General features: G+C 38.6%; 1 protein-coding gene across 1 annotated transcript; it reads right to left on the minus strand.

The window, feature by feature from the left end:
- Positions 1-2088: 2088 nt before the first annotated feature.
- On the minus strand, positions 2089-3082 carry LOC131301378 (basic leucine zipper 43). The gene has a single exon (XM_058327625.1). The coding sequence runs from the start codon at positions 3037-3039 to the stop codon at positions 2260-2262; it is 780 nt and encodes a 259-aa protein (XP_058183608.1). The 5' UTR covers positions 3040-3082; the 3' UTR covers positions 2089-2259.
- Between the last annotated feature and the right edge of the window lie 16915 nt (positions 3083-19997).

A 19997-nucleotide genomic window follows, 5' to 3' on the forward strand; every position in this document is an offset into this window, starting at 1 on the left:
GAAAAGGATGATGGCCTATGTATTAGCTTCGTAAACTTAACCGGTGAAAGAAGGAATGCGTAGCACTGTAAAAGTCACAATGGATGGAGACTTGCATGTGTACTAGGGATCACGATTAAGCATAGGATGTGGCAAAGTCTTGTGGATTTGAGCAATGAAAGAAGCACTGTTTTTCACACCTCATGAACTGTTCGAATAAATGCTCGCTTTTTTTACTTTTGCTTTGTGTTGCTATGGTCCAAAGGCCTTTCAAAGATTAGTAGATATTCCTTCCTCAACACTATAGAAATTCAACAGTCAAAACAAGATTAGTCATTAGTAGCTGGTAATCATCAAATCCTTTAACACATCTTGGGTATACCTTCCAATAATCTTAGTTAAAAGGACTTTAAAGTTTCTTAAATTAGCATGAAGGGGGCCAATAGTGCTCAACAAACGACCAAATACAAATTATGAAGGGAAACATCATAAATCACCGAATGTCTTGTCAGAGAAGTGAAAATTAGGTTTTCTTTGAGGCTGGAAGGTAGAGTCAAATGAGCAACCAATGGCGTAAATGATGAGGAAATTAGCTAAGGCGACTAAAGAAATGGAAGAAGGAAATTATAGATGGACTGCAAGTAGGATGGAAAGAAGAGCAAAGAAGGATCTTATCAAAAGTGAGGGATCTTACTAATTTTGGAGTCTTGTGACTTATAATAAGTATAAGGACCTGTATTGATTTCTTACCCTCGTGGGTCATTATATACCAAGTATCTGATATCTTTCTGCACTTAGAACTTAGATGAGGGTGTCTAAGTCCAGCAGCCCGTTAAGTGAACCCTTTAAATTGCCTCTAAATAGACTCCTTGTCATTTTAAGTAATTGACCCACTCAAAATTCCATGTGCAAACCACCTGCCTTCCAAGTGAGAATGAGGACCACTGTGCATCACAATGCAAATGACTTAAAATTAGATAGACTCCTGACCTACATCTGTATGTCTAAGCATATTTTGCTAGAAAGTGTTGGTGTCCTTGAGTTGACTTTATGAGAAACAAACTAATTACCTTGCACTTAAAAGCAAGAACATGACTACATACTTACCCAAAAAAAAAAAACATGACTCCATATAAAATGAGTTGACAAAAAGAGCACATCCAGCTGATCGCAAGTAGTTTCTTGTAAATTTATAAATCCAGCAAATAATTACCAAAAAAAGAGTATCCAACAAATAGGTAGTTATTATTTGTCTTGAATGTGAGTGCGCGCATGCGAGAGAGAGAGAGAGAGAGAGAGAGAGAGAGAGAGAGAGCTGCATACGCAAATTGTTTGGCAATGTGGTGAAAATGTACTGTTCTGGCAACACCTGAGACCTAGCCTCTTTTGGCATAACCCATGTCGATGAAAGAAACTTAAGCTGCGGATAGACCAAGTTTGAGAGGCTTTCATGTCCTCATAAAAAGCTAGAAACAGTACCTGGGGTCCTTTAGTGGACTGCCTTTTCAAGTGTTTTGCTTCTTATAGTAGTTGTTTGTATTATGAGCCACTACCACCAGCACTACCACCATCATCTGTCGATTCTGTCCAATTGCCTGAGTTAGTGTGGGTAACACCGGACTTGTCATGGGGCACCTCTCCAAATGTATTGCCTGGTTTTCATTGAGGGCCACCTACTCTATCTATCACTTGATTTTTGACCTTGTTTTAGTACATTTGATAAACAATTATTAGTTATTACTTCATCAACTATCATGAACTGAAATTCGTAATAATTAATTTTATTCCCTTTAGTTTTTCCATCTGTTCTCCTCCAAACATTTTTCCAAAGTCTTTTTCTTGTGCATGTATCAGGTGAATAATCTACAGTTGAAGCTGACGGTGTCTGATAACGATAATCAGGACAGAATCTTGTAATTGTCATAATGTCATGTCGTGCTGTTGTGACTGGTAGGTATGATTTTCACGGATTTTTCCTCCACAAACTACTGATTAATTGTGTGGCAAGAGGAGTTGGATTTGTGATTCTGGAAACAGATTAATCAAGCATGGTTGTGTTCGGTGTTTACGAATTGAAATCATCCAAGTTGGAACGAAACGGCACAAAGCTGTTTGGAACTGTTTGTTTCTTTATCTCGTACAGCTCAGATTAAGGCCATCAAAGGCTGATAAACATCCATACTAAAGAAAAGCACCTTAAAAAAAAAAAAAAAAGCCGATAGATAAAAAAAAAGAAAGAAAAAAAGAAAAAGGAAGAAAAACAAGACTTGTTTGTCCCAGTCAGTGAAGCATATTAGTGGAAGTAGTTGTGATGGATTGGTTGGAAGATTCAGCTCTGAGATGAGCTGTGTTGCAAGTAACCTCTTCCAGGTCTCTCAGAGAAGGTAAAGGGCTCCCTAAGTGGAGGTCAATGATCACTTGGTGGAGGTCAGATGCTTCTTCCTTCAGCTGTACATTCTCTTGAACAACTTTATCATGACATTCGGACACGTGGTTCAGCTTGTCGATGAGGTGGCGATTTTCGGTCCTCAGGCGGACCACCAGTGACCACAGCTCGTCGAGGTGCTTCTGTTTTCGCATCCGAGACCTCCTGGCAGACTCTCGGTTGGAAATCATCCGCCGTTGCTTCCTCTCGTCAACGATGGTATGGCGTTGGTGCTCCTCTGCCTCGTCGGAGGTGGAGTTGTTGCTTAAGCACGAGGACTGGGGAGCAAAATCTTGGAAAGGAGGAGAGAGTTGGTGATTTGGAAAGTTGGTCAGGAATGCATTGTTGGAAAACTGGAATGGTGGAATGGTGTTCGGAAACATGGCGAAGTCAGTAGGGAATGGGGATAGGTTTTCAGAAGCTAGGTAGTGGATTGCTGCAACATCTGATGCAAGCATGGCTAGGCTATATATTTGAAGGTGGTGATATTTGGAAGTTGTTTTTTGCAGAGATGGTAGGGAAAAACAGAATGAGGATTGGAGAGGCTTTATAGGGGGAGGAGAAGGCATGTGGGCCAGATTGATCAAGAATAACAGTACTACTACAAGGTGCTTACGAAAGCAGAACTCGAGCATTCACATTTCATCTAATTATAGCACCCCAAATGTGTATGGTATGTATGCAATGCAACTATGTATTCATGTTGTGTTTAAATATTATGTAAATGTTGTGTTCAAAAATATAATGTATGTTTGAGGTGCTTTACGTCATGAGTTCTGTTGTATATTAGGGCCATGGATTTCTGGAGGGAGTCACCAGCGGATAGGAAAATGATAGTCACTTTGTTTGGTTTAGATTTTAGAAAGTTATTTTTGAGAGTTGGAGTGGTAATGAGTGGAGAGAGATAGAGAGAAAGATTTATTGAAAACTGTGCCGAGAGTTGAGAGTTACTCTCAAAAAGTCCATCCAAGCAAAGTGAGTAAAACCAAGGAAATAAATTTACCCCTTTCACATCATTATCTTCTGATCGTTGTGTCTACTTTTTCCTTTCCCTCCGTAGCTCCTTCCACAAATCCATCACACAAACACATCATTAAGATGTGTTTTGGTTAGGAATTTGTGGCAGGATTTATCTGATGGAAAGCAAAAGATATGGAAACCAAATAAATGAATTTAGCTTATTCACTTCTTTATTTTCTCATGTACTTTTTCCTTTTCGATTGTTAATCTCTCCACCAATCCATGACCAACCATAGCCCTGATCAACTTTAGTTCTAATCAATGTTGAGCCATTGTATCATGATGATGGCATGATGCATTTATAGTTTCTTTTCTTCTGCCATGCCATGCAATGCGCTAATGGATAATTTTGGGTATTGGATAATCATTTAACATCTGGTGTAATGCTCACCATAGAGAAAAACTTTTGTGATGTGGGGAGTATAATTATTTAGGATGGGGAATGTTTCAGAAAAGGCGGAGAAAATAAAAGTGAATGAGATATGGTGTTAAAGTCAAATCTAAGAAGTGATTTCTGTTGGGTAGCTAATTTCAGAGTCATATTATACTGTTTCAGCCAATAAACCTGAGGATTGATGACGAAATGCCGGTCAGTCATAAAAGAAGAAATTGTTAAAAATCAATATGGAGGTTTATGACCAATTCTATACTCTATTTGATGACTCAAAGGGCACTTGAATTTTGTTAGAAGGGACCCATGAAAGTGCCATCACCAAATGGTTAACATCAACTACCTAAAATTCTGGCATGTCATTTTTTTGTTATTTGCAAAAGATTGGCAAGATGAATTTGGCCGAAGGCATCAGTTGATATAATTCTTGGGAAAACGTTGAGTAACTTACTTGATATTCTCCTGTGTTCATTTATTGGATTGGTTTACTGGAGTGGTTGGGTCGTCTGGCCCTTGGCTTGATTTGTGTAGACACTTGAGTCACAGCAAATTAAACTCTTTCATCTAAAAAGGGTGCTATTGATGATTTCCAGCCCAAGTAACTTCCATTACACATTGCCAAACCCACCTGTGTCCACCAGTTTTTACTGTCAAGCGCAATACCAAAACTAGTATTGTAGTGGAGGGTCAAATTAAATGGCTGCTGATTTTGTCACTCCCTTTTTTGTTAACGCCATTCCCTTGCAAGTGTGGCGTTAACAAAAAAGGAAATGGCAAAATCATTTTCCAATTAAATTGGATCATATTGCTTGTGGAGCAATCCTACATACATGGATTTATGTGCACAGATATAGACATAAATGTGCCCGGAATCATCTGATACAATCCTACCTCTTATTATTTTTTGTGATTCCACGTGTATCGGACACTTTTAGACACATCTATGCACATAAATCTGCATATACATGCAATCCCTTTGTTGTGTTAGCGGTTGTATATAGATTTGAGTTTCTGTTTTTTATTCTTACTTGGGCTGAAGAATTTTGTTAGGTGTGAATATTAGACACTTGCAGATTTTAATTAGCTAAAAAACGACCAAATGTAAGGGTAAACTTATATTTTGCTGATTTTAATTAGCTAAGTATTTGATAACTAAAAGTGTGAGATGTGAAAATATTTATGGATCTGGTTAGATTTTCCCGTTCTTATAGATTTACGTTGTACTTTGTGTTATCTTCTACTATAAACTGGGCTCTGTTACAATACAATAAATAAATAAAAAATCTTCTGGTTTAAATTCTAACACTCCTTAAGATCGAAGATATTTGGGGCAGGCCTGGTACACTCATTTAGGTCCCTGTGGTCGACAGAAGGAGTGCAGGCGAGGGGCCACGACACCCCAACATAATCTTATTTTTGCAAAGTTTATCTTGATATTTACCATAAAATTCAGTGTTTTTGCCCCTTCAAAATCTTGGTAATCTTACTTTAGTCTTTGCAAAATTGACTTTTTTAAGCGTAATCCCTGCAAATTGAAATTAATTATACATATGGTCTCCTCTTTATGAAATTCCTGCGCTTGCCACTACTTAGACCCCTGCATAGTTGATTCTTTTGTAATTTTTTTGTGGTATGGATCATGACCGACAGAGTTGTTTGGTGCAGTGGTAATTTCTCAGGTTGGGAATATGGGGTTGAGTTTCAGAGTAGCCACTTCGCACGAACATAAGCGGCTAGCTAAGAAGCAAAGGATATCCGTTTAAATTTTAATCCAAGTAAGCCGACGCTTTCTTTTCTTTTCTCTCAGAAATACGTTACATGTTGTGCTAATTTTCATTACCTTCTGTATCATTGTCTGCTTACATATCTGCTACGGGTGTAGTTGTTTAGAAACAATCCTAAGGGAAACTTTAAAAGCAAATAGCAGTATCTAGTCACATACTTATTTAACGTCAAAAAGCTTGATATACATTGCTCTTCTGCTAATGAAATCTTAGCAGGACTGTTGTGTTCATCTTCTAACTTGTAAAGTTTTGTCTCACTTTCGTCACCACATTCTCACGTCTCTCTCACATTATTCGATTCATAAAAGATTAGAAATCCTTCCAGATCTCATCATTGAAATGATCTGATGATCTGAACCGCAAACAGTATAGTTGATTATTGTTTGATATTAATCCTTCCGTCCTTTTTTAAGTGTCTTACTTCGTAACTCCAACTTATTAAAAAGACATCATCATTATACATTTCACATTAACTTTTTCCTCCACTTTCTCTACTTACCCATCATGATTACACTTTTACTCACTAACTTTTCAAAATGGAATCTACTTTAGGGACAAAATAAATAATGCACCAACTAATTTTACAAAATTGACACTTATTAAGGGACAGCCCAAAATAGAATAATAGATTCTAAATAAGGAACGGAGGGAGTAGTATTTTTTCACTTTTAGTACCCATTTCGTCGATCTACTTGCCTTGATTAGCACAAAGATAGTAACAAATTGAAATAGTTGACGAATTAGATCACTAGAAGTCTTTGTTATTCTCAGAGGTATCATGGTACTTTAATTAATAAATCACCATTCGCCACCTTTGTGTGGGAAAAGCACCTTTTTTTTATCGGCTTTGGCAAATGTTGTTTTGGTGATTCCCCACTAGGCAACTTCCTTCTGGTTTCATCTCCTACGAAATGCAGATAAGAATTAGGGACTTTAAGAAGGTGCTTCCATGCATTTCACCTGACTAAAAGGCCAAAAGCAAGGGCATGCTTGGTAGTCTCTGTCATTTAGTGGTTCTTTAATGTACTATATATTAACAAGAAAACGTAATGGATTACATCGCTGATTAATTAAAGATTAAAGACTTTTTTGGCACCGTATCTTTTGGGAGCTAGCAAAACACGGGGCGAACTCAGTGCACGAGGCTCCTGCCACTGCAGGGTCTGGGGAAGAGTTGATGAACGCGGCCTTACCCTTGCAAGTAGAGAGACTCTTTCAGCGACTCGAATCGTGACCTCTAGGTTACAAGGGAGCCAGCAAAACAAATGACAGAAATTTTTTTGTTCTAGGGTGGGATGGATAAAAAAAGGTTTGATTTTGTGGTAAATCAGAAACGAAACTAGTTTTTACAGATTGAACATATTGAGACATTTACGAAATGGAAAATAAAAAAATAAAAAATAAAAACCGAAGCAATTTGTACCTGCAGACTGGGATTCGGTTCAAGTTTGAACCATAGCTCACTTCGACTGTCGATAAGGAAAATAAAATCTTTAGAGAATCTAACTAATTCAGTGGGGTGACGCATATGTTTGGTATATATAGTAAAAATCCTTTTTAAGTATGGTGGTGAAGTCTATATTCACAGACCCACTAAATATGTACGGTATATATTTCAGTTCAGATCGGTTCATACTGAGAACTGTTTGGGAACCGCAAGCATTCATCCGCAGACGCAGGACACCGTAAATAATAAGGATCAAAACTATACTGCTAGAATACTATACTTTAGGAACCAGGTAAAATTAGAACCTTGAGAGCATCTTCAACTTTGACCCATTTTAAGACCCAAATCCAAAATTTGGATAAAATTATCAAAAATTCATCTCCAATCATGACCAAATTCTTCCCGATTTTTGGGTTTTACCCATTTTATTCCCCAAATCTAGGACAAACCAGATCCATACCCATTTTTCCGCCTCTCTCCCTCCAACTGTAGATACAGATTCACACCCACACCTCACTGTATGTTTATGTCTCGAAACCTAGTCCCGCCCAAGCTCTTTGATTCGCTCTACGACGCTCTCAAGCTCAACGGGGCCAACATCTCCCTCTACTGCGACTCCTCGAAAAACGGCCCCAACGACTTCCACCTCATCTTTTCCAACCTCCACGTGAGAGGTTTGGAGCTTCACCGGTGAGATGAATGCCATTGGGACGTGGTGGAGAAAAAAGGTAAGGACTGGAGATGTTCCTATCCAAAATGAGTTTTTGCTCAGAATTTGACCCAAATTTGGGGAAGAAAAAGGGCAAGGACTGGAGACGCTCTAAGAGTATCAACTCAAATTCTCCTTAGTCTTTCTCAACCATGCCTAATCCATTGCAACATGACTGCAAAAGTTAACTTGTAATTCATTGAAAGCTCTAGGGATGTGAGCTATCTAAGTTAGAAGTTTATTTCAGCGGATCCAAAGAAAAAAAGAAGTTTGTTTCTAGCCTTAAATGCAAAAACTAAGAACAGAAACGGAAAAATTCTTCGATGTGTGGAATTTGTCTTAATGTGCTATATAGTGGCATATACTGTTCCATTCTCTTTTCATGGTACTCCTTCAACTTGCAATCTCATGCAAAAAAAAACAATTAGAAGTATCTAATGATTACAATAGTAGCCATGCCCAAGTAAATAGTGCATGATTCATCACGCGTGCTTAACATGTGTAAACATGCGCCGAACTCACATCAATGTCCCTAAAATCAAGCTATACACAATTATTGCTCGATTCAACCTATGAATGTCCTATGAACAGTTTTTTGTTGAAACCATAGGAGATAGCTCCAAACATTGTGATCTTAGGCATGAAATGAAAACAACAAACCCATGAAAAAGAACCAAAAAAAAAAAATTTCTTGATGAAATGATATGGTAGTTATTTTTGGAGGATTATGATGTTTTCTTTTATTTATGATGTTTTCTTTTATTTATTTGAAGTGCTTAGAACATAAGATTTGAGTCACATTATTTGCTATTGATTATATTATATGAAAGACTTTTTTGTTAGAATCATATTCCTCAACGTTAGTTGTACTGTTGTAGTAATTCTACCACTTGGGCGGTTGGGCTAGCGCCACTAAGGTACTGGGACTTCTCTTTAACAAATCCTTGGTTCGAATATCCTGAGAAAAACTAGTTATAGAATTCACTGATTAAAAAAAAAAGAAGGAATTACTCAATAGATCGAATTCCTTCCTTACTGCTATCAACTTACAAAATCGTAATTACTTGGTACTCGAGGAATTAGTTAGGAACAATATTGTCCGCTTTGGTCGCCCAAGCTCCATGGACTTCCTTATAGGTCACCCATCCCAGCATTGCGCATTGCTGCAGGGGCGAGTACGCTTAGCTTAACTGTGAAGTTCCTATGAGCTTTAACGCCCTCACAGTTTTAAAAGATCTTGTACAAGAAATAGGCAGAATCTATTATATATAGCACTGAGCTTTGCATTCACCAAGTGATGTGGGACCCATAACCACCCATCCAGACGTCTACTATGACTCTCTTCCGGAGCTTCGGCCTAGCTTGTCTATGAGACGTCACATACACACACATGTATTACGTACGTGTACAACTGCAGGGGTAATTGCAATATTATGATCATTTTATGATTTAGTAGCCCTTTGATGAAACCGTTGGGACAACTGCAGGGGCAGAAACATGTCTAGATATAGGTATCGAAACATTTGATGTGAAATAACTTATGCACAGAGATGTTATGTAAATGTCTATGAATAGTCATTTGATGAAACCTTTAGAATAGCACCGACACATGTGGTGTTAAGCGTGAATGAAAACAACAAAACAAATAGAGAAAATCCACCCCATGGAATATTGTCTATCCTTGTGTTATTATAGTGATGTAGAAAAATTTCATGCTTACCCAATCTGTATACAGGATGACTAACCAAATAATGTGAGTCATACTTTGTAAATTTGTGTGATCTTGACGAGGTTTCCTTTTAAATGGGATTAAAATAATAAGACTCTGTCACATTCTTTTGCAATTTTCTGTATGAGTACTCTCTGTTTAATGTTTTTGTGTAGAGATCTATTAGATGTTACTAAATACCATATGGGTAGTTTCTTATTCATGTAATTCCAAGCAAATGACCTTGCAATAGAACCCATGGCTTGGCCTAGAGTTCAAGGGTAGAGATTTAAGGATTTGTTCTCTCTTAGGTCTCCAGTTCAAAATTTATTAGGTGTTATAAACTCTTGTACGGTCAGTTTATACAAAGCTTTTGTCCTGACTTTAGTTGCGCCCTTGCTAGTGAACTGTTAGATTGGTTCCTTGAGATTAGTTGATCTGCAGATAAGCTGACCCCAACACTTGAGCGACAATGACTCTGAAAGAGGCTTTTCTTGAAACCACTGGGATAGCAGTTCAGCACCCAAGAGCTTGTGGTCCCACCCAAAGGAGAAAACAACAAAACGAAGAGGGAAAAAGAAGACAGACGATTGATGGCTATACTTATATAAACTTCGGTTTTTAATTTATAAGTTACTTTTCTTCTTAATTTGTTTAAGTACATAGTGCCCATTACTAGTAAGTGTGGCTTTGACTTCTTAATTTGTTTAAGTACATAGTGCCCATTACTAGTAAGTGTGGCTTTGATGGGGAGAAAGAAGATAGTGAGAGGGGGGTAGCAGGGGAAAATTATTAATTATTGCTCCTGGAGCACCGCCACAGGACTTTTTGCATTATACATTTGTGTGGGCTCCACTCCAAGTAGCACTACATGGCAGTGCTAGCTCTAGGAGTACTGAATAATCAGTCGGTAGCAGGAAAGAACAAGGCCCGACCGAAACGGCGAAACCGCAGGGGTGACGAATGTTTTAGGTACGGAGGGGACTCCTTTGATTTAACGCCTTTCCCATTTGCATTTTGTGCCAGACATCATTTTCTGGATTTGAGACTAGGCAACAAATGAGAGTCGAGTTCCATTTCCATGACAACTACCTGTACAAATAGAAAGCACAAGGCTATAGTGGAAGAAAAGTTTACGCTGTGTCTGGAATGCCTGAAAAGAAAAGTGAAAAGGAAGACAAAGTAAGAAATTTTAAAGAAGTTGAACATGTAATTTTATTTACTATATATGTCATATTCTTTCCTCGATGAAAAAACGAAAGACTTTTTCAAAATTCCTATTAATTTGTATGTTGTCTTTCTTTTCTCTCGTGATCTATGGTCGAATTTCGACTGTGTCCTACCCGAAGTTTAAAATTCGACAATAGTGCCCCGTAATTTGGGGAATTGCAGGTATAGTTGGTGCAAGAACAAAGGGATAACAAGTGGTACGGTTTTTCCTTTATCGGGAATGCATCACAGGTTCGATTCTTATCGTAAAGTCTCATTCCGCATTTGAGCTAGCTTAGATTTGAGTAGGTTTTGTACTGAAATTGTAGCAGGTGTTGTTTTCCAATTATAAGCCTCGCATTATTTGCTCTCTGTGTAAAATATTCACACACAGGCTTACAATACATGACTCATGAGGGCAATGTCCCTAGAAACACTTGACTTATAAACTGTTAGAGGGATTTGAGACCATCTTGTCTCGGCTCTCATGGGAGGTATATGATTTGAATCATTTATCTTATTGTTTTTTGTTTAGAAGTTCATTGCTCCATAATTGTGCTCATCATTGTGAACACAAATATGAGCGGGAATTGATTTTTTGCACTCTTCCTTTTATCATCCGCACTTCCTCTTTTTGTGTTTTTATTGATGTGAATGGATTGCATTATCTCTTGATATGTTAAAAAGTGAATTCAGACATCTTGAATTCTAAACTTTTTATTGATGTGAATTGATTGCATTATTCCTTGATGTGTTAAAAAGTGAATCCAGACATCTTGAATTCTAAACTTGGTAACTTTTGGCGGCCAGGCCACAAAAGAGAAATCTTGTAAATCCCCTAGTTCTAACGACGTGAATTTTTTGTCTTTGATCAGATTAAGAAAGAGAAAAGTAGTATGTAAGCTAATTCAGACACATCTGTGACTAAGGGTCATCATTTAGCCCAAAGGCCCGTGACCCGCCCGAAGCCCGCCCGGCCCACCGGGCTTTTACCTTGCCCGAGCCCGTAAAACGGGCGGGCTAGCCCGGCCCGTAGTTTGTAATGGGCGGGCTCGGGCCTATGAATTTTCACTCGGCCCGCCTGTAGGCCCGGCCCGTGAGCCCGCCCGGTAGCCCGCCCGTGGTACCCGCCAACGGGCCCGCCTATTAGCCCAAAATCCCACAAAATCCTTTTTTTTTCCCTTGATTTAATTTTACCCAAGGAAATTTAAGCCCGCCCGTTGGTCCGCCCGGCTTTTGGCCCGCCGGCCCGCCAATTGGACTAGCCCGTGGGCCGGGCTTGGGCTTCAATTTATGGTAGGTAGCCCGGCCCGCCAAAAAGAAAAAGCCCGGTTGGCCCGGCCCGTGGGCGGGCTTGGGCAGCGACTTGGTGGGCTGGGCCGGCCCGGCCCGATGATGACCATTATCTGTGACCGTAGAAAAAAATAAAAAGGAGGACTGGGGACAGGATGTTCTGGTGTGATGATTTTGCTAGTAGTAGTAGTAATGAAGTGGGGGTCCCTTGTCCAAGCGCGCGTGGGTGCCTCGTGCACCATCGTCACTCCCACTGAATACCAAATCGTGTAGCCAAATCTGAAGCGTTTGTTTATAACCCACGTAAATGTATTCTTGGCCTCATGTTTTTTTTTTTTTTTAATCTTTAAGGTGAACTTTTTGTGGTTCTTCGATGAAAGTAATCCCATTGAAAATGTAAGAGTTTGCATCTTATACGGATCTATAGTACAAATGTGTGATAATCATTTCCCAACAACCTTATTCTTAAAATTGATGACTGTGGGGAACATAAGTCGGTAAGTGATAACTCCAAGGGTTGGCCAAGTGGTCGTAACTTGGGACTTAGGTGTTTGCTTCATCCTAAGGTCTCATGTTCAGTTTTTCTTATCAATAACTCTTGCGGTCATCTCACCCCACGCGTAAGAGCGTGAAGCGACTATGGGAGGGACCGTAGAGATTAGTCCGAAGTGCCTCGGGACATCATGCATTACCCAAAAAAAAGAGTTGGTAAGTGAGAAATTTGGAGCTTATTAGAGCTCAGCCATCCTGTAAAGGGGGGTTTTGAGTTCAAACTTTTCTTACTACATACAAAGTGCTCCTAACTTTTCTATTGTGAAGGTTGTAGATTGGGTTCCATTGGGCTTATTGAGGTGATTTATGTTTCCTTTTTCCGTAGAGATAACGGTGTAGATTTCGACGATTGTCAAAGAAGGTGGTAGATCATGGATTTGTCAATTTTGTGCACTATTCTCCATTACTAAACACATAGTAAAACATTTTTCTTCAAGGTAAACAAGAGTACGAGGGGGGCCATCATCACTACGTGATAACATGTGTTGGCCGTGACAAAGTTAAGTAGTTCTTACCTATTAGTGAAAAAAACAGTTGAGTACTACAGTAGTTCTTATCGGGTGGGAGCTGGAAAGGAATGGGCTAGGCGAGCTGACCCCCTCAGGTACGTACCATAGACTTGAGATTCACAGGCATTTCCTCGTGACGAGTCCGAGTCACTGAGATCCAGTCTAGTTTTTCAATCGACATAATTTTCGACGTGGTCAATATTTTGGTCAAATTGGATCGGATTGGAGGGAAGGAAACTAGACTGGATCTTAATCCTGTGTCTTGGTATTGCCCTGCATTATGCTTTCGTTCTCAATCTTTCTTCTTCTTACGAATTGTAGTAGAAGTAGCATGTATTTAAAAAAAATATTCTTACGCTTGCGCTTTGTGTTCTTTTCTTAAGCTAATGCAGACACAATAGGGTCATTTGGTAAAGGTTTTGACGAAAGTTTTTGAAATAATAAGTGGAGAAAAAAATTATCAGAAACCGTGCTGAGAGGAAGGGTTGGGATTCGTGAGAACCAAGTGAACAAAGCCTTAAAAAAGTGCTGACCACCACCATCAGGACCAGCACCTAGGAAATACTATTTTACTACTCAAGTACTTGATGAGGGAGTTAAATTTCTCTGTTGGCAGACACAGAATTTCGCAAGTTGTACTACTAGTAATTTTGTTCAGGGAACCATCACCACTTGCCTTGAATTGGAACACGCGGCTCTACCCTCTGCCACATCCCTGAAAATTCCATGCGACTGCCTTTCACCACATCCACCTCTCTTTTCTATCACTAGTAGTATTTTATTCACGGTTCTGCGCAATCTCAGCTTTTCGTTTCGGCAATAAATGGTTCGGATTTTAAAAATCAATTCGCTAGAAGAGTTTAATTATTCTAGCGAACAATTTTTTTAAAATTTGATCCGTCTAAAACACTTTTAAAACGCGCGCAATTGAGCGCCATGAACTTTATTTACGAATTGCTCCGTAAAGAAGTTTTTCACTTTCTTTAATCTTCCATCATCTCTACTTCTCTTCATTTTCTCCGGTACAATCACTCGTACCATTTGTGTCTTCTGTCCCTTTTCCCCCCACTCAACCAACCCAACTCTCTCTCTCTCTCTCTCTCTCTCTCTCTCTCTCTCTCTCTCTCTCTCTCTTGACATCATCACATGGTGATTGGCTCAAACAGGATAAGCTCATCATCGTCCTCCAATAACATATTATCCCTTCACCATCTTTCTCCTATTCTGAGAACTTTTTCGTTTTTTTTTTAATTTGTAATGAGGCCAATTTTCGTATCCCTCTCGTGGGGTTGTATATTTTTTTCTAAGGTGTGAGGTTTTGTCTGCTAATAATAATGTTGGATGGTGCGTTTTAGATTAATAATAAGTTGCTTGCACGCATGTTAATCGTGCTTACGCAAGTTTGTTGAGTTCCTAATCCACTATCAAAGTGGATGTTAAAGCTGTTAATCTGTTTTAAAGTGATGGTATTGGTCTAATTAAGTATTGATTACTTTCATATTCTTTAATTAATACAGTATCCATACTATGATAGTATCTTGTAAAGTTGGTGGATATCATCTAAAGTGCTTCCATGAGAGGATTTGTCAGGGCCTAAGTCGCATTATACGCGAATGTGAAATCATCTTTCGATAACATTTCGAATTGCTAAAGTTTGCGAGAGCATAGAAGAGGATTGAGAGCTAACTCGAAGATTATGTGACTTAGGTCGGGACAGTCATCCATTATATCTAGCTCCATCTAATGTCCAAATGTTGCTAAATTATGAGCCACTGAACCGTTTGATTGTAGGCTCAAATCTAATATGGTCAAGAGATTTTATTTGAAAAAACCAAAATCGATTGTGGATTCGAATTTATAGCGAGACAAATTATTTATTTTGATTCCACTGAATCAGAATAACATAGTTCATAATGATGTTTAGAGTAGGTTACTTCATTCCCTTTTACTTATTTCTATTGCATACCGCATCACGTCACATTTTGTTCAGCAGACATGTAAATAATCGTCATTAATAATGCGATGCATGTACATTCGGGAGTTGTCTCTACCTGTTCCAAGTGTCTGCTGTCTCTCTGAGACTATGCAATGTTGTGGGAGGTCTATGTTCATTGTACGGTTGTTGAGGAAATGAAGGGGGTGTCTGTGATCTTTCTTAAGCATTTTTACATTGCATTTGCTAATTGATCTGTCAGTGTACGTACGTACTATCTCTACCCTCCTCCTTTCCATTTTCTGCCAGAAGAAGAAAGAAATTAAAATTAAAATTAGTAGTTGATTTGAGCCTACTATCTTAACATATTTCTCCCCTGGTTATAAGGGTATTCGAAGGCAACTAACCAATAATGTTACATACACAAAGATTTACCACAAGAGATTAAATTCTGTCCGGCTCACCCGCACGGAATGGGTTTTCCGCTGGCACCCTTCGTGGGCCCGCTTCGCGCATCTTTAATTTTTGGGTAATCCAAACCGTGCATTTTGTAGGATTTGCAAAATAATATATCTACGCAAAAAATCAGCTTGTCCGGACGTTGATAAGTATGTCAAAAGTTGAGTTCTAAATGAAAAAATGGACGGCTCGGATCTATGAACTGTTTTTTAAGTTAAACTGTCAACAGCCGTTCATTTTTTCGTCAAAAAACTCCACTTTTGACATACCTATCGATGTCCAGAGGAACTAATTTTTTGCGTGGATACATTCTTTTATAGGCTCTGCAAGATTCACAGTTTGGATTACCTACAAAAATGCGCGAAGAGGACCCACGAGGGTGGCGGAAAACCCCCCTTTTTTACCTGCTCGACTTTTCTTTTTTGCTCGGCGAAAGTCAGCATTTTTAGTTGTAGTCAGTGAGGTTTCAACCCCTGTCAAATGCATGGGAGAGTATATGGTGTCTACCACTCGGCTACTACTCCACTTGCCTTATCGTCACTCAACTCCCATTTTTATTTTAAAGTCAGCATTTTTAGTTTAAATTCGCATTAATATGTGGTTAGGGTTCTTGTGGAATGATTAGAAGAGCTTTCAAGAACTTACAGCCACGAAGTTTTTTCCACATCAAAAGTGACCAAACCCCTAATGACATCAAATGCATAACCATAAACTCGACACTGGCATTATAGAAATGTTCAGTGCTTAATTTACTTCAGTGCTTAATTTACTTATGGTCATCCGTGAACCTAACCAAAAAAAAATGTCAGCTTCATTGCTTTTTTGTGTCTCCATTAATTGGTAATTGCATTGCCTCATGAACCACTAATTTGCCTGTTTCAAACAAGGATGGTAAATACTGTGTTTGGATGCAATAAGCCTCCTCATTGACCCATGATTTGCATCTGGAACCACTTTTGATGCAAACATATTTTCCTTTCTCAGGGACCATGTATGCGTAAGGCTGCGTTTGGATCTTGGTCTGTGTGGTTAAGAAAAGCAGAGGGTGCGTGAAGGAAAATATAAGAAGATAATGAGGTTAAGATCTACGTTTATTTATCTGGTTTCATGTCATTTTCCTTTCTGTTTCTGTTACATCGCACTACAAGCTGATGCAAGATTGAAGCGAAACCATGGGTCTCGTTACCGGGTAGCTCATGAGTACCGTGTGAATATTTACTCGGTGAGGAGTAATTTGCTGGTACTTATCAGTATGGTCACAGAAGAGGAAAAGTCGGGAACACGATGGAACGCCAGTTATCATACTCAACCGTATGGCGTTCAAGACAAATGCATAATTTCTCATTAAAAAAAATAAAAAATCTACTTTACAAGTCGACAAATCTTGTACCAACTTTTCTTACTCACCGGCATACGCATACGCGATCAAAGTTTCGCACATCCACCATTTTTGCAGCTAAGAGTAGTGTTGCTTTTCTGCAACACTAAGCCTAACTTTGTTTTACTTTAACATGAATCAAATTGTCTATTTTTTCTGCACTGTGTCTAGTCTGCAATAGCCAATAATCCTGTTACTGAGATAGTACATATTGTTGGACGCAATCATTTTCTCTTAATGGGGGAGTATGGATAAATAGTTTTCAAGAATGTGACTTCCCCATGTGTAACATGACCAAGCCATTTTGGTTCATGTTGTATCCAAATTTCGAAATTTTCAACACCACATGCATCTTATTTTGCACCATATATACCAGGTAGTGGGAGCATTATGGAGCCATTTTTTCTGGATAAAAACTTTCCTTGGACAGATCATTCATCGATGATGTCGAAAAACAGGTTCAGGAAAATTGCCCCCTTGAATATTGAACTACATTCCCAGGCCTCCTGAAAAAGGAAAATGACATCTCAAAGGCATTTGGTGGATTTTGGTCCCATTTTGAGCTCGATGCATGTGACGATTAGCATTGCTTGTTGTCTTGTTGAGTTAATCGTACATGAAAACGTATCAGATTGGTCAGATTCAGATAGTGGTAGTGTTCGCCTTCAAAAAGTTTAATCTGCTAGTGCGATTTTGAGAATAAAATCTTAGACAAATGTAATCCAAACCACAAAATGAATGCTCTATTAGCTAATCAGGCTTGCCCGACGCAGGATAGCCACATTTTCCCTAACATGCAGCAGGTACGCATGTCCCATTTGGAAAATAAAGATGTTTCCTCAGGAGGGCAAACCAAAGCCACTCGTTAAAATCCATTGCCATAATAAGAGGTCTAAAGTGTTAATGAGTGCTCTTTTGATTACTTATGCAGACACTTGTGGCCTACCGGACATGCCCCCATTAGGCCATTATCGAACAGGACAATTTTGCAAGTCCTCTGTTTCTTCTCGTTTCAAGATCCACAGAGGCACACATTTGAGCCTGAGAAGTATTGAGCACATCATCATTATCAGCTGTTACTTGGATCAATGTTTAGTCTTTATTCGTTATAACCAGATGTTCGGACCAATTTGCGCGCACCTCGATTAACTCCGGAGCCCACCGGACAAACCCTCCAGTGACCCTAAAGTTTGGAATGTTTGGCCTCCGTGGGATTCGAACTATGTTTAGTTTTTTTTTTTTGCTGAAATCCAAGGCCGATGAGTCTCCTGGTTTAGCTCCTCGACTGCTTTCGTGCTTGCAACGAAAATGCAATGAACCGAAAATTCATCTACGTGTAGATTCAACTTCGACAAAAAAAATCTATCCGCGTGTTTTGTTTCTTGATAATTTTCGTACATATTTAACATATGTTGTAAATGCAAAAACTGAAGATTCAGACAGAGATGAATAAATATGCGGGTCAAATGAAATATGTAAAATGTGAATTCAAATTGAATATAAAAAAGCAAACGTAAGATTTTCAGGATGAGAAATCATATCGTTTCCAGTCGTCCAAACATTTCGATGAAACTCATGCTATATTATTGTTCCTAAGACTTCACTATTACCCAATATGTGTGGGGTGTCTGACTTCTACATATTGAAAAATTTGGTAAGCTCTGTTACCAGATTTCTTATCTAGTGGTAATAATGATATGATGACATCATTCTCCAATTGGTTTAATGAGAAAACGGGAAAAAGAAAGGTCCTACTCCTGCCATAGATCCATCAAGATCATATATTTTTAAAAAAACCAATTCAAGAAGATTCAGAGTCGTTCCTGACTTTTTGGGTGCTTAAAGCAAAAATTAGAAATGGGGTCTTTTTTGTTGGGATAAAAAAGTAGAAAGGGTCCTTACATTTCAGATTTTTTTGAACCCTAAAGCGGCTGCAACACAAGTTTTAGCTCATGGCCACCCGACTTTACCATAATTTTTTTTGTAGTACAATCTTTTTCTACCATGGCTTTTTGTGGTAGTTAAAGTAGTTTTGCTACCATGTTATGAAAAGCATGTAAATACTAACGAAAAAGTTACAGCCACTAACAGTGGCCTTATCGATTCTTCACCGACAGTCATGCGGGGCCTACTCTGAGTCCTGCGCAGAAAATTCAAATCTTTCACTAATTTAATAAAAAACCAAATGGGTCCGAGCCTGTAAAAAAATCAGTTCAATTCAATAAATGTTGATACTCGATCTAATTTTCTCATTTTTTATTCAGATTAAAGGATCTCTAGAAAGGACTCAAATGCTAAATAGTCTAACTAATTGCAATGGGTCGGGCCCGTCCAGTACAGATTACTTTCGGCCACAAGTTATGGGCAAGGGCAGATCCAGTGAAGGCCCCGGGATCGGTTGTGCCTTTTGAACCCATTTCTATGCTCTTGCACTTAGATTCCTATGAACTTATGTAATTAGAGCTGGCAATCTTCGCCCAAAACTCGGATCAAAAAATAAATAAATAAATCTTCGCCCCAAACCTATTACCCGTCCAAACCGATCCATTTATTTTGGAACTTGTAATTGGGCTCCATTGGTTTAGCACAATTATAAATGGGTTTGATGCGTGTCTACGTAAAGGGAAAATGACGACTCAGAACGTGTTTTGATAATTAATACCCGTAAAGGACACGCTGAGAATATTTGTTAATGCTAAAAATATCCTTGGCTGTCATTTTCCCCTACATAAAAGCAAGTCTAATGGTTGGGCCATTTTGACTTGAGTCATTGAGAAAATGACGGCCCATGACGTGTTTTAATAATTAATTCCTGTTAAGGACATTTTCAGCATTAACAAATGTTCTCAGCATATCTTTTGAGGGTATTAATTATCAAACACGTCCTTGACCATCATTTTCCCTGAGTCATTTCCATAAAATGGCAATGGTAGGACCAATGGTGCATTGCCATTTTTTCAACAATTCTCCTTGTATTCTTTCCTAACTACCTTTTAAGTTAAAATAGCATGGGCTTCTTAATAAAAAGTCCATCTAAATTAAATAAAGGGCGTTTCTTAATAAATTCATTTCTGTTGGCTTTTTCATTTTAATACTCTTTGATTTAGTAGACTGACACAATAAAATGGGAAAAATAGGAAAACAAAAATAGGGGAAGAGAGGTTCTTCTCTGGAATTGGAAAACATAAAACTAAGGAAAAA

Source organism: Rhododendron vialii, chromosome 9a, assembly GCF_030253575.1.
Source record: "Rhododendron vialii isolate Sample 1 chromosome 9a, ASM3025357v1".
Classification (NCBI taxonomy): domain Eukaryota; kingdom Viridiplantae; phylum Streptophyta; class Magnoliopsida; order Ericales; family Ericaceae; genus Rhododendron; species Rhododendron vialii.